The 14397-nt window shown below is 45.0% G+C and overlaps 1 protein-coding gene across 1 annotated transcript in view; it reads left to right on the forward strand.

The window, feature by feature from the left end:
* Window positions 1-11690: 11690 nt before the first annotated feature.
* The window catches only part of GPC3 (glypican 3), a 443947-nt gene continuing 441240 nt past the window's right edge, over window positions 11691-14397 (forward strand). Inside the window, exon 1 of the mRNA XM_070464223.1 lies at window positions 11691-12038. Within this exon, the coding sequence (XP_070320324.1) occupies window positions 11864-12038 (175 nt within the window). The 5' untranslated portion in view covers window positions 11691-11863. The remainder of the gene's footprint in view (window positions 12039-14397) is intronic.

Here is a 14397-nt window from a genome sequence, read left to right on the forward strand (position 1 = left end):
GGTATGGTTATGCCGCTGTCAAATGAAAGACTTCAGCCTTCCAACAGAAGGTGTCACCCTCTGGAGTGCTTGATGGACTGCTACCCTAACAGGTTTCCCCTTTATAAACAGAGTCCAGCCGCTTTGGCCTTATCTACTTGATTCCGAAATAGCTCGTCAATTTAATAGCATTCAGGTTGTTTATGCACACACAAGGCCCTTTGAAAATAACCCTTTTCATGTCGCCAAACAGGCATTTTGAAATCAACTAATTGGATGGTTGTCTGAATTCAACTCGTTGTTTTAAAAATAACCAGTTGTTCCACTGAATTACATTTTTTTACCCCCAAGCCAATTGGTGTGTGTAGACAGAGTTTGAGTCAATCCAGATGGCTGGCTGCATTTTTGACTTGAACTGACTGGATGTTTTGTGGTCAGATATATACAGCTCTTGATAGCCACTGGGGAAATGGAGTAGAAGGGAAGGAAGGTGTAGGAAAGTTAGGAGAAATTATATCAACAAAAGTTTCCATCTTGAGTGCTGTGGATCCAGACATTTTCTGCAATCAATCCTCCCTCCCCCTCAACACACATGCACACGCACACGTGCGCACACACACACACACACACACACATGCGCACACACACATAGTTAAGAAAACAGAAATAAAGTAATAACATCCCTCCCAGCTGGCTCTGCTCACGGCTGTGGGTCTTTTCTTTCTTTATTTCTCTCCATGAATTTCTTCACCGCTTGGGTGGCCTGTGGAGGGATTCTGGCAACTCAGCATCATCGGTTTAGCTCCCTCTTAGGCTAACTTTTCCTTACTGTGGGGAGCTCTCTTTTGAGGGACTTAGTGCTTCTCTTAGTCCGTAAAAGCAAGGCAGGAAGAAGAGGGCTTCAGGCAGACCTGAAACCCTAATTCCAAGCATGAGGCCTGACTCTGACCCATGGAACCACTTTTCCTGAGGGAAACTGAATTTCCTGTAATGAATGTAACCAGTTCTCCCTGCTCAGGCATTACTACTACATTTTGAGAAATTCTGAGTTTTGTATCATCTACGGGCTCCATAATTAGCTGTCAAATTCTGCTGGCATGAGGAAGTGCAGTTCAGATGCTTTCAAAGGCTACTTCATTCAGATTTAATTTAATTTCTTCATCTGCCTTTCTGATAACATGATGACAGTAGAACAGGGACAGCCTTCCCCTGAACCACCTTACAAGGAAGAAAAGGTTCTTCAAACATTTAAAATCAAACTGCAGGGGCAATTTCCAAAATGCCTTCCACTTTTTTTTTTCCACAAACTTCGACTGAATTATATGATACAAACTCACTTTTCTACTGCCAACATGGTGCCTTTTCTACCTTGTGCTAATGTCATTGTTTGCAGTGAATCGAAGAGCAAAAGAAATATTCTGTTTGAAACATGGCTCTGTCTCTCTTGTCCCCAACTTCTCTCTCTCTCTCATTTAGTAAATCTCAAATTGGCGTGCCTCTCAGAACATGTCATTTTTCATGCCCGGCCCTTTAAGGTGCGTACTGAATCCTGTGAGGCTTTCAGAGACATCTGGATAACATTCAAAAGTTTTTGCCTATGACATTTAGGTTTTAAACCACTGCCACATGGCTTGTTGGGATTTTGTAGTTTGGGAGGTATTGGAGGTATCTGACTCGCATTATGGCCCTGTCTTCATTGCTGACCTGCTATCTATGTGACCTTGGGAACATCACTTTACTCTCTGAATCTCAGAGGTTTTTTTTCTCATCAATATTACGGGGGCAATAATATTTGCATGCCTGATCTATCTCAGAGGGCTGTTGGGAAGAACAATCCAGATAAGGTACAGGGAAGCCCTTTGTAAGAAGAATGAAGTCTTAAACAAATGTAAGAGATTCTCAAAGGAGACAATTTAACTGGGATTATTACTTAATCCTGAAAACTCAGCCCTTTTTTCCCAGATCAAGAGGTTTGTTGTCAGCTCACAAAATTGCACTGTGTGCTACATTACTTTAATTCCTGTTTGTTGGATTTAAAAAAAAAACCCAAAGGTCAAACTCTAAGGAAAAATGGTATGAGTAGAAATATTGCCTCAGTTTTCAGAGTCCATAATAATATTAGCATAGGTTTAAGGAAACTTGGCAGGCTTAAAGTTTTTTTTATTATTAATGACACTAAATATAATGACTATGTTAAAGTAATCAGTAATATTACAAGTTCTGTTTGCAGCAAAACTAAAGTGAAAAAGTGAATTTCTCCCTGGATTTCAGATTCAGTTCTGCTTCAGTTGTGAACACAACTGCTCATAGAAAGGTAACCTCCTGTTCTTCTCATTTTAGAGGCAAGAACTAAGCCATATCTGTGAAAATATACAAAAGGACAACAGGCACATCCATCCTTTATTCTTTGATGTTTCTGTTTAACCGTCTCAGGGTTTCCCATCCTTGAGTGGTTGTAGGGGCAGCTGATAAAGCCCCGATGATTTAGAAGCACACAGAATCCTGCTTTATATTATCATCTTGTCTAGCTGCTCCCATGTGATTAAATGACCTTTTTGCCATAGGAGCAGTTATACTGAGGAAGATGAACTTTTCCTTCCATCTGTGTGTGAAATGTTGTTCCTCCACATGCAGACTATCAGCCAAGAGAATGGCATTCTTTCCGGTTGTCAGGATATCATTGGCCTTTTTCCTCTGAAGAAGAGTCAATTCATAGCCTAGTATCAAGCAGAGAAAAAAGAAAAATAAATATATCATGATGTTTCTGTACAATGGTATGTTAGAAATGATATGAGTATATGTGAATATGACTATGAAGTTGAAAACTAGGGTAGATCTGGCTGCAAGCTTAAGTTTGAAAACTTTTTTTTCAGAGGTGAATTTGAGCTCCTGTAGTTACATCCAGGAAACACGAGCCATTACTAAGGCTGGGAATTGAGGGTAAGGCCAAAAAAAAAAAAAAAAGGTCTGGAAATGTAATTGTAATTGGGGAGGCCAAACGACAGAGGTTAAGCCCTGGGAAATGGAATGGCAAATCGGTGTCTGAGAATTCCTGGGCCTGTGGCAGGTCTCTTGCTGGACTCTGGCCATCAGTGAACACTGCTTAGCTCTCATACTCTCCACATGGACCTGTTTTAAGGGAGGCTGAAGGAAGACTGAGCAGCAGCCAAGTTTGTGAAGTTCAAGGAGACCCTCTGAGAGCATATGCCTCCTTCAAACTTACCAATCAGGTAAAACCTTGATAATCTGGCAGTCCCAGTGCTGCCATTGAGGTAAGCCTGGCAGTGAACTGACAACTGAAGATTCCTGCTCACTCAGATGGTTAAAATGTACATGAGGGCAAAAATTTTGCCTTCATCACGATATCACCAGTGCCTAGAACATAGTGACTCTTTTATAAATGTTGGTAATAAAAATATTAATGTTTATTACAAATAAACAAACAAACCTGGCTTTGATGGCCTTTAGAAGAAATAGCCTTAAAGTTCATAGGATAATATGAATACCTACAACATGCCAGAAGCTTTACCTATTTTATCTCTAGTCTCTCAAAGACCTTGCAAGGTTACATTTTTCCTAACAGACAGAAAAGCTGAAAGAATATTATAGTGGACACTAGTATTCTGACTGCCTATATTCTATAAGTAGCATTGTGTTCTATTTGTATTATCACATGGATCTATCTATTCATCCATTCATCAGCTGAGGTTAAGTGTTTAATCCTCACTTTGTAAGTGAAGTCTCAACCAGGTAAGGCGGCTTATCCAAGGTCCCCCAGCTAGTAAGTAATAGAGCTGAAATTTGGACTTCGAACTATTGAACTGCGTAACCTATGCCCACTCCACCACACTGTGTGGACTTTTGTGATCACTGTGTTGCAACATAAGTTAAAGCAAGTAAACTGGAGGGTGGGTTGAAATTGACTGAGAGGTTGAAGGTACTAGTGCTGAAATCAGATGAACATCCTAGGAAGGGCTAACTTAGCCTTTGAACTCAGAATTACAATGTGTAAATAGCAGACTAATGCAGGAGGGCAAGGATCTATACATTCTACATCATATGTTAAAGAGGAAGGGATAAATCATTACAGGGCATTCTTTTTAAAAATTAATTAATTAATTTTTGGCTGTGCTGGGTCTTTGTTGCTGCATGTGGGCTTTCTCTAGTTGCAGAGAGTGGGGGCTACTCTCTAGTTGTGGTGCATAGAACTCTCATTGTAGGGGTTTCTCTTTTGTGGAGCACGGGCTCTAGGCACCGCGGATTCAGTAGTTGTTACACGTGGGCTTAGTGGTCCCGCAGGATGTGGGATCTTCCCAGACCAAGGATCGAACCTGTGTCCCCTGCATTGGCAGGTGAATTCTTATCCACTGTGCCACCAGGGAAGTCCTCCTACAGGGATTCTTGTTATTGTTTTTAAGAAAGCAAGTTTCATGCCATGCTGTAGACCCAGCATAGACTCAGCTTACTGTCTCACCATTTCTGTAGATTCATAGCATAGTATAAAAATTGAATATGATAGAACGTCAAGAATAGATTAGATTAGATTGCATCTACTTTGTTTACTAAGGCAGGGAAATATGTAATACAGTTCAGACAGATTTCCATAGAAAGGACTGACACAGGTTTTCAACAGGGAAAAATGAATACTAAACCCTCCTAAAAGTTTATTAGCATAATTTCCAAACAACAAAGTAATTTGTTAGGCCCCTGTATACTGAGATTTAGGTAAACAGTCTCTTACCTTTAGTACTTTATAGTCTTAAAGAGTCAACATCAAAGCCTCAGTTATTTAAAAATTTTAATGACTTAATTACAAAAATCTCTAATTTAGATTTTTGGAGATAAAGAAAACACAAAAGAAGTATGTCTGTTTATATTTCCACTCTTGCAATATTGCTTACAACAGGCATTACTGTGCTGCTCATTAGGAGAAAAATTAGATTTTAAATGTTGTACACAATATTTTGATTAAAGAGAGTGCTAATGAATCAACAAATATACCTTGAGGATCTCCTATGAAGCCATTTCTGGGGTCTGTGTTGTGGATGCATTCAGCCTTTCATTCAGTAAATAGGTAGTAGGGGCCTATTATATCCTAGGCACTGCTCTAGATTTTGGGTACAGAAGTGTAAGAACTCTTCCTTCAAGGAGTTCACAATCATAGAGACATAGACTGTCAGAGGTAGAAGGAAGCTTAGAGAGCATGAAGTTGGCCATCCTCAATTTACAGTTAAGAAGGATGTGATTCAGAGATGTTAAGTTGCATATTCAGGGTCAGAATGCTCAGAGAGGCAGGATAAGGAGAAACTAGCGCTTTTGACTGCTGCTCCTTCGACTATTCCAATCTATTTGGGAAGACTGGGTACTCTCACATGAAACAACTTCAGAACGATATGAGACAAAAAGCTGCTAACAAACCATATGGCATTAAGCATAAGTTTAACAGCAGTTAGGGAAGGACTGGAGACATCCAACAGAGCTTAAATCTTCTGAGTAATGACATGCAATTTATTTATGGCAGGGGAGACTTGCTGTACTTCTGACATGAGAATGAATGAGATGAAGGCATTCCAAGGAAGCCTACTTCCCTCTGGATCTTATCATCTTGTTTTGTTTTGGTATGTTTGCTATGTTTTGGTACACAGGCAAGCATCTCTTTCATTTACAACAGAAAACATGACATAAATTAGGGGGGAAATAATGGACATAATAAAACACGAAGGTTGTAGAGATCAACCTCCATTCTGTAATTTACACCAAGTTCTACTGAGAGGCAAAATCTCATGCAAACCGTATTTCCTGTCTTCTGAGTATTACTTGAATAAGAGTGAGCCAAAGAAGAGTGTTCCTATGGGATAATTTTTGTAGGAGAAATCTTTTAGTTACACATTTATCTTCACATGGGCTACCTATTATTGGAAAGTTTTTATGCCTTGTGAATAGGAATTCCCTATAATTAGGGAATGTGGGAATTTATTTTTGTAAAGAAAAGCATTTTAGAGCTTTATTTAAAAACATTTACTCAGTGACTACTATGGGCCAAGGCACAGTGCATATACTTAGCATAATGCTTCTTAAACAGTTTGGAGTGAAGGGTCAATTTATTTAATATTATTTTTATTTTCTGATATTAATGTGAACTCCTGATCATCTAAAGCTCAAAAGTCATGATAGAGACAAAAAGGTAAACATACATTTACCCAGTGTGGTAAATGCAGTGGTCACCCCAAGTTTTGGTACAGCAAATGTAGCAACCTCTGGGCTTGGTTGGTAGGGGATGGAACCATCAAGCACTTCTCCTCCCCTCCTTTGGCTGCAGGTCCCAACCAAACTGCCTCTGAACAACACAGTTTCTAATGGATAGACTTTACAATGACTATAGAGTTACCAGTGGGGTGATGGCCTTTTCTTATGAGATGCTACTGTTGAAATTCCCCTAGACTTGGTACTGTGGGTGAGGCTTGGGAAGTCAGATGGACGAGGCCACTGAAGGTATGAATTGCTGTCTGTGGTGACTGTTGACTCCCTCCCATATGTTATTGGGAACTCAGGGAGCTCTGGGGGTGGGAAAAGGCCTTGAGAGAAGCAAACATGTGAGCGGTCAGTGGTTAGAGGTCAACTATTGACCTATTGGGCACCTAGGCTCCAGAGCAAAAAGACCCAGAAAAAACTTAGCAAATTTACTTACAGATTCTACACAGCATACATCCAAATAAACATATTACATTACCTAAACCATTGAGTTTTGGGGGACACAATAATTCAAAGCAAAACAAAGTATTCGTGAATTGCCATGTGGCGCCTAAAGCCATGCCTCAGGCGTCACCAGTCTTTCCATTTAAAGCTACCATCTTCTCAATCACCTAACTACAAGCTCCTTAAATTTTAGTAGAAAATTGATTATCTTATGCAATAGAGACAAAATGTTAGATATACATTTATCTGCCCAATCAAAAAAAAAATCAATGGACTAGGGGTATGAAGAAATATGTTAGGACTCTAGATCAATATCCTTTATACATATGAAGACAGAATGGAATAATTTCTTATTTGCAGCAATCAACATGATGCCACAAATAAAAATCTCAATAGTTTTTTTCAAAGTCTTGAACTCTAACTTACAAGAACCTCAGGATATTTTGTGGATTTAGTGAGGGCAAAGTATAGTCCTGGTCTGGGGAGAGGCTATCCATCCACAACTCATAATGCAGGCATCTCAGCTGGGTCTATTAATTTTCCACACACATGGAGCCAAATTCTGCCTAGGATTATTATGCAATTTTCAAAATGGCTTTAAGTCTTTCAACTTACAAAGTTACCATTTACATTGCGCTGGCCTGCTGGCTGGGATGAATGAATGAACACTCTTTCCCAAAGGACCATAATTCATTCTCTGATCATAGCTTATACGTTTGGGAGAATTGGGATCAGTGTGCCTGGCGCCTCCCCTCCCCTCCACCCCACAAAGGAGTCATACACTGCAAGAGAAGGATACAAAGTGGCTGTGTGCCACGGAGCACAGAGGTGTGGCTAGGGAGGTGTTGACTGTGAGCAGCACCAGTCTAACATATAAGCAACCGTCTACATGATGTGATTTCAGGTGTACCAAAAAAGGCCTCATTGCCCCTCAGTTTAAACACTCCCTTCCCACTGGCAAATGCCTCGAATTCCACAGTTTTTAGAGCCCTGTTCCTTTGGCTTAAAGCTTTGATCCCTGTGAAAATACCCCCTACCCTGGGTGGGCAGCCCCATTGTATCCCATCAAACATATACACCGGGATGAGTTTTAAAATTTCTTCTCAGAAAGGAGGTTTTGAGGGTGGTGTGAAGGGGAGAAGATACTGTGTACCTCAGGGGAATGGGGAGGGGAGAGCATCACCTGGAAGGGGGGGTGGTGGCAAGGGGAACTGGGCCCAAGACAAACCATGTGTGCGTGTGTGGCCGTATGCATGGCTATATATGAGCCCCTCCCATGGCGGCAGCTGTTGAACACCCTTTCTTAACCCTCTCCCAGAAACCTTGATTTATGCTGCTTTTGGAGTCATAGAACCAGACTCTCCTCCCAGCTACAGCAAGATAATAGCTGCCGGCTACAGCTGGGAATTCTCGAATTCTTTCAAACTGGAGACTAGGAACGAAAGGTGAAGAAAAGTTCTTCTGGGCCTGCTGTGCTAGGTAGCCTTCCTCTGAGGCCCAAAGAGGAAAATGGGGCCCAATGGTGTTATCTAAATGCTTCCAACTGGGCCTGAAAGCACAGAGTCATGAATTGTGGAAAGTGAACACCGGTGCTCAATCAGCACATCCTTTTGTGTTTCTAGACTGATTGTTTCTCTTTGTCTCTTCCAGCTGAAGAGTAAGGGTGAGTCATTGGCCTGACTTCGAAAATGAGGAAGGCAGCCCTGAAAAGTAAGATGGTTGTTTATGTAAAAAGAAAAATAAAACCCAATCTTAATTCATAGTCACCCATCTTGGCAGTTTATGGCAGATAAAGTAACAGCTTTAACACTTTGGTAAAGGAACGGGATTGTGTCAGTAAAACTCCACACACTGTAAACTGACAGAATGGACAGTTGTCCAGAGTGTCCCTGCAGTCTGTCCTGACCAAAAGCCTATTCTTCAGTGCCTATTCCAGGGCCTGAAATCCCACTGGCAGAGTCTTAGCTTGGGGACTGAAACGTTAGAAAGTCTTTGGGAGTCACTTTTTAAAAAAAAAATGCAACCATTCCTTAGGCCTAGCAAGTTTTATTAACTCCTACCTTAGGTTGGCTTAAAGCCCTCAAGTAGCTGCTTGTAGGGGGAGCAGAAGCTTTAAGGCCAAAACCTTAAATATTTGCCAAAACCTCAGGGTGAGTTTGCTTATGACCGAAGTCCAAATTCTACTCTTTCACATACCACCACACAAGTTTTGCTAAATCCTCATATTCTCAGTACTATTAAAAAATTTTAAAGCTAACTCACAGTTTTATTTAAGTTAATTTATCATAGTATTGTCTACTAACTTTGTCTTAATGAAATCATGCATTGGATGTACTACTATGCATGTTCATACATTTCTAATCCACATTACAACAAAAATTTATTAAAAAAAAACAAACCACAACTTCACTGGTCCACATACCACCAGAGATTCACACACCTCACTTAGGAAAGCACTGCCCTGGCTCATATAAAGTATATTAGATATAAAAGTATATATTAAAAATAAGTCGTAGTCCCTCTGTTCAAGGTACTCAATACCCAGTAGTTGAAAACAACTGTTGCCTTTGTAGTTAGTTGCATGAGCTCTGGAAGATCATGAATTTATGGGAGGTCATGTCTTCCTCTGCGAGGTCATGAAATTCAATCAATGCTTGCCTTCCAATCTGCCCTTTGGTCACAGGGCTCCACAGGTGGAACATATCAAACTCACCAGCCAAATTATGACTCTTAATTGGTGTTTCTTTTAAAGTGGATATGTCATTTGTCAAATGTTCAATGCAGGCGCAGGCCTAGCCCCAGGCAAAATTATGAAGTAGGAGAAGAATGCCAGAGACATAGGCCGCACTCAAATGTTTGTTGAAAAAAGAATGAATGAGCCCTCCGTCCTTGAATCCCTCTCTCCCAACCCCCGCAATTCACTCGGTGCCTTTTAAAATTCTGTCTCCTAAATATCTCCAGTAGTGTTTTCCCTTTCCAAGTCTCCTCTGCCACAGGACTTTATCATTTCTTGTCTGGATTATTTTCACAGCCTCTTAACTTGCTTCCAATCTGCTTCCTTCTCCAAGTCATTCCCCACAATGTTGCTGTAGAGATATTTTCATAGGGCAAACAAGATCATATCACCCCTCTGCTTAGAAGTTCCTTCAGTGCTGCCCCAGGCTCCTTTGCACGGTGTGGGGACTCATAATCTGACCCTTGCTTACCTCTGCTGTTCTAGCTTCCCTAACTCCCCAGCTTGAGACCCTTACTTGCAGCTCCCATCATCCAACTGGGTCATGCTCTCTCCCATCAGAATCTTTGTTCGTGTTGCTTCTTTTCCCCTGGCACCCTCCCCCCATTTTCTTTTCTCACCTCAATTCCTACTGGTCTTTCAAGCCTGAATTTAGGATATCGCCTCTTCTGGGAATCTTTCTGTGACTTGCCTTCTCACCCCTTAGAACTTTGCATTTGCCCCCATGTCAGCACTTACCACATGCTGGGTTGACATTTTTCTGTTTGGTTGTCTTTCCCACAAGACCTGCAGATCTTTGAGGTCAGGTACCACAGGTTAATCTTTGTATCTCAAGGTTTGTACCTCACAGTGCCTGGCACGTAGCAGCAATTCAAATATTTGTCATTGAATGAATGAATGAGCCCCTCAGTCACCTACCTTTCCTTTGCCTCTCTTCTCAGCCCACAAGTTATGGCACACAACCTCCTCCTCCATGGCCTGGCACTCACTGCAGAATTCCTGGGCTGCAGGCTCTTCTTTTCTTTTCTTATCTGAACCTGCTTCTCCCTAGATCAGAGACAACAGGATCAGACGGTCAACTAATTCACACTGAGGTGTTAAGTCATTTCATTATACAAATACTTATTGAGTTCCTACTATGTGCCAGGCATTGTGCTAAGGTGTGTGTGAGCCACTAGAAAGAATATGGGAGTTAAAGATCCTACTTAGTTAAAGATCCCTACTTATGGGTAATGACTGAATGCATTTCTCCTCTGAGAGGTATTTGATTTTCAAAGAACTGGATTTCAAATGCTGAACTTTAAGCAGGAGAGGTGGGATTTGGGGTAGGAGACCTCTCAAACAGGTTAGCTCTGGCTCAATGAATTTGTTGTGTGAAACGGTTTTCTAATGAATTAGGCTGACTTTAAGCCTCAGGTTATCTTGTCGTCACCAGTTCTGCTTTGCTTCATGAAGGGTCACCAGGGGCTACCTTACAGGAGACGTTCTTTTAACATCCTGGGATCAGGGGCCTTCTCTGACTTTGTGTGCTTCTATTAAGTTAAACCCCACGGGCTGTCAGATTTTTAGCTACAGTATTCAAAGATGAGGCAGGTGTGAACCTCCCCACCCCCCCTACCCCTCAGCCAGCGGTCCCCAGCTGCCTTGAATGTGACTATTTGTGGGGTAGGTTTGTGAGCTGAGTTGGGAAAAAGAATCGAGGGAAGCCCCTCAGAGAGCAGGAAGAAGAGGTGGATTTTGTGCGGAGGAGGAAGACCTCTTGGGAGGCTCTGGTGGCCAGAGATGAGCTGGACCTGGCTGGGAGGAGGGGTACAGAGGCCAGGGACCTCCACGCTCCCCAAGGAAGGATGGAGAGGTTGCAAAAATCCTAAAGGGAAAAGCCCACTCGGCTGTAGGCCAATGAGCGGCGGGAAGGAGGAGTGAGGCTGGGGAACTTCTCCCAGAGCCAGTCAGAGGGGACGGCTGCTGGGAAGCCAATCAGCGCGCCCGAGCCTGCCGCCCCTCTGCAGTAGTTATGCCAGAGCGCCCTGTGTAGAGCGGCGGCGAGCCGGCAGCTGGGCTGGGCGGCCAGGAGCCACCGCACGCACTCCGCGTCCTCCTTTCGCGCGGCTCCTGCGGGATCCCAACACTGCGGTACCCCAGCAGTTCCCGCAGCCCCGCGCCCGCAGGCTGGCCGCGCGGCCGCCGCCGCCCCCTGGCCGCGCAGTTCGCCTCGCCCCGCCCCGCCCGGTCCCTCCTCGCCCCGCCCCAATCCGGTCAGCCCCGCCCCACCCGAGCCACCAAGCAGTTCCCGCCCTCGCCCAGCGCCCAGGTAGCTGCGAGGAAACTTTTGCAGCGGCTGGGTAGCGGCACGTCTCCAGTTCCTTAGGGCCACTGCCAGGCTTGCCGAGTCCTGGGACCTCTCTCGCCCCCGCTGCCACTCTCCCACTCTCTCCTCGCTCCCCGCCAAGCAGGATGGCAGGGACCGTGCGCACCGCGTGCTTGGTGGTGGCGATGCTGCTCAGCTTGGACTGCCCGGGACAGGCGCAGCCCCCGCCACCGCCGCCGGACGCCACCTGTCAGCAGGTCCGCTCCTTCTTCCAGAGACTGCAGCCCGGACTCAAGTGGGTGCCCGAAACCCCGGTGCCAGGTGAGGAGTCGTCCCTCGCGCGTTCCCCGCGCCGGGCGGTGAGCCAAGGGGCGCATGGTGGCCGTAACCCGAGCGCGCTAGCCCCGCGGGGCCGCGATCGTGAGCCCAGCGGCTGAGTACCTGGGAGTGGTCCCCACACTCGAGCCCCGGCCGGGTCTCCCGAGGAGGAGAAGAAGGGTATATGTGGACCGTGTCCGCATCTCCCAGGCTTGCTGGGCTGTCAGCGAAGATGCGAGTGGTTGAAACGGCGAGCATGGCCTTCTAGCGGGCGCCCATTTTTTGGGGAGGGGGGCAGGGCGGGAAGGCTGGAGTTGGTTCTCCCAGCCTCGGCGAACTGGCGCCGCACATCCGAGCTGGTGCCTCGGGAATTTGCCACCCTCGCTCGCACTTACATGCCAGAATTTCAGCCTCAGCTGGACCGCGGCTCCAGCCATTCTTTCCCCAACCTGCCCTCACGCCCTCCTTTCTGCAGCCTGGGCTCCCGAGGCTCTCGGGCCCAAGTGCAAGCAAAGTTGAGAACAGATCTCCGAATCCGCAGTGACAGGTAAAGACACGCGGAGGGAAACTTTTGAGTAGGAGGGTCCCCCACATGAGGAGGACTGAGCCTTTTCCCTTCGAAACAGCGTCTCTTCTCTAGGCTGGCAGAATCGTTTCCAAAACCATGCTGCTGGCCGGGGGAGCAAGAGTCCAAAGATGATTTAACTCCTCCCCTTCTCAAATTCATCTGCCTTCTTGACAAGCTGGACCCTGAAAGGAAGATGATTTTAGGTGGAGGAAAGTTTCTGAACGCTTGCCTTTTGTTCGGCACAATCAGATCGTATTGTAAGGGCATATTTTAACCTTCCCTGAGCGCTGCCGCTGTCAACAGATGAATATTAATGGCCTTGTGTGATTGACTGTCCCACGGTTGGAGTCCTAAAAGCCTGCCTTAGAATCCAATTAGGACAAGTTGCTACACTGACAATGCAGGCAAGAAGAGTCGGTTTCAAACAGGTTAATTTATCAGAGGTGCGCTCGAAGAAACGGCTGGTTGTATTCACAAACCGTAAAACGTTTGTGGCCTCCGGGGTCTCTTCACCACCCATGCATCCACCGCGGCGCGCGTCCCGCGCTTCCGAGGGATCGGGGAGCAGCCCTCGCCAAAACTTGGCTCGTGGCTCTCAACAAGTCAGGGAGGCGGGCCTGCTGGTTGGGCCAAGTTGTGAATGCGATGTGCGCCCTGTGGGCGCTGCCGGCGAGCGTTCACTAGCGGGAGGTTACCTAGGCAGCCAGCGCGCCCTCAGCCTTTTCTTTAGGTGGATGAAAAGAGCCAAGCGAGCCTGCTGTTTAGTTGCAAAGGTAATTGGTCACCCTTTTTGGTGACTGAAATGCATTTGCGCATATGTTAAATATTGCTTTGCAGGATTTTGCTCTACAGGAGGGTAAAACTACCTCTTCCACTGTTAAGTGTTAATAACACACCACGTGGGCGTGTGCAGGAGCTGTAAGGGGCAACCTATGAATCAGTTCCACAGAGCTGAAACAGCGGGCGAATCTCTCTCCCCTCGAAGTGCCGTGGTAATTAGATTGCTAAGGCCAGAGACATGTTTTTGTTGATAATGTAAAAATTGGTCCTCGCAGGATGAGCCCCCACAAGATGAATGGGTCCAAGGTTGGGGCTGGGGCCACACTGGGCGAATTTGAAGCCAAGGAGTAAAGATTGTACTTAAAAGAGGAAAAAAGACCAGAGGGAATGCACAGATACTCACTCATTTAGCAACCCCCCTCTACAGAGACTCAAACAGGCCCTCCCTTGCCCTCCCCCAGCTCTCTGGCTGCCTGCCTCTTTGCAGCATCTGTATAAAAGTATTGGGAGGGCCCACACACCGTGTGTATGAGATTTGGCCTGGGCTCCCTCCTTCCAAGTTCCCTTACTCCTGGCCTAAGGATGGCCGTATTCCATGTAGAGAACAGGGACTTGTGATGGAGATTTTTCATTTTCCTCAAGTATCTCCCAAACTCTATAGGAAAATCATGTTCTGAGCGTCTTTACCATATAAACTCAGCGTTCTCTACTTCATTTCTATTTAACAAACAGATGCCCTGTTGAGCACCTTCTGTATGGCAGGCACTCTTCTGACTCGCCCTGGAGCAAAGCCAAACTTCAAATATGGTGGATGATACCCACACAGCTACCATATAGCCTGGATTTTCTGGGGGCAGTGCAGATTTCCAGTAGCCCTGGCATGAAACCATGTGTCCCAAATGTTAGTTGGGCAAATTCGGTCTTTGTAGATACAGAAAGCATGGTGGAAATCCTAATGTCTGTGTGTGGAAAGAGCTCCTCAGTGTTTCAGAGAAGAGATGATAATGGCGGACT

This window comes from Odocoileus virginianus, unplaced genomic scaffold, assembly GCF_023699985.2.
Source record: "Odocoileus virginianus isolate 20LAN1187 ecotype Illinois unplaced genomic scaffold, Ovbor_1.2 Unplaced_Contig_21, whole genome shotgun sequence".
Taxonomy (NCBI): Eukaryota; Metazoa; Chordata; class Mammalia; order Artiodactyla; family Cervidae; genus Odocoileus; species Odocoileus virginianus.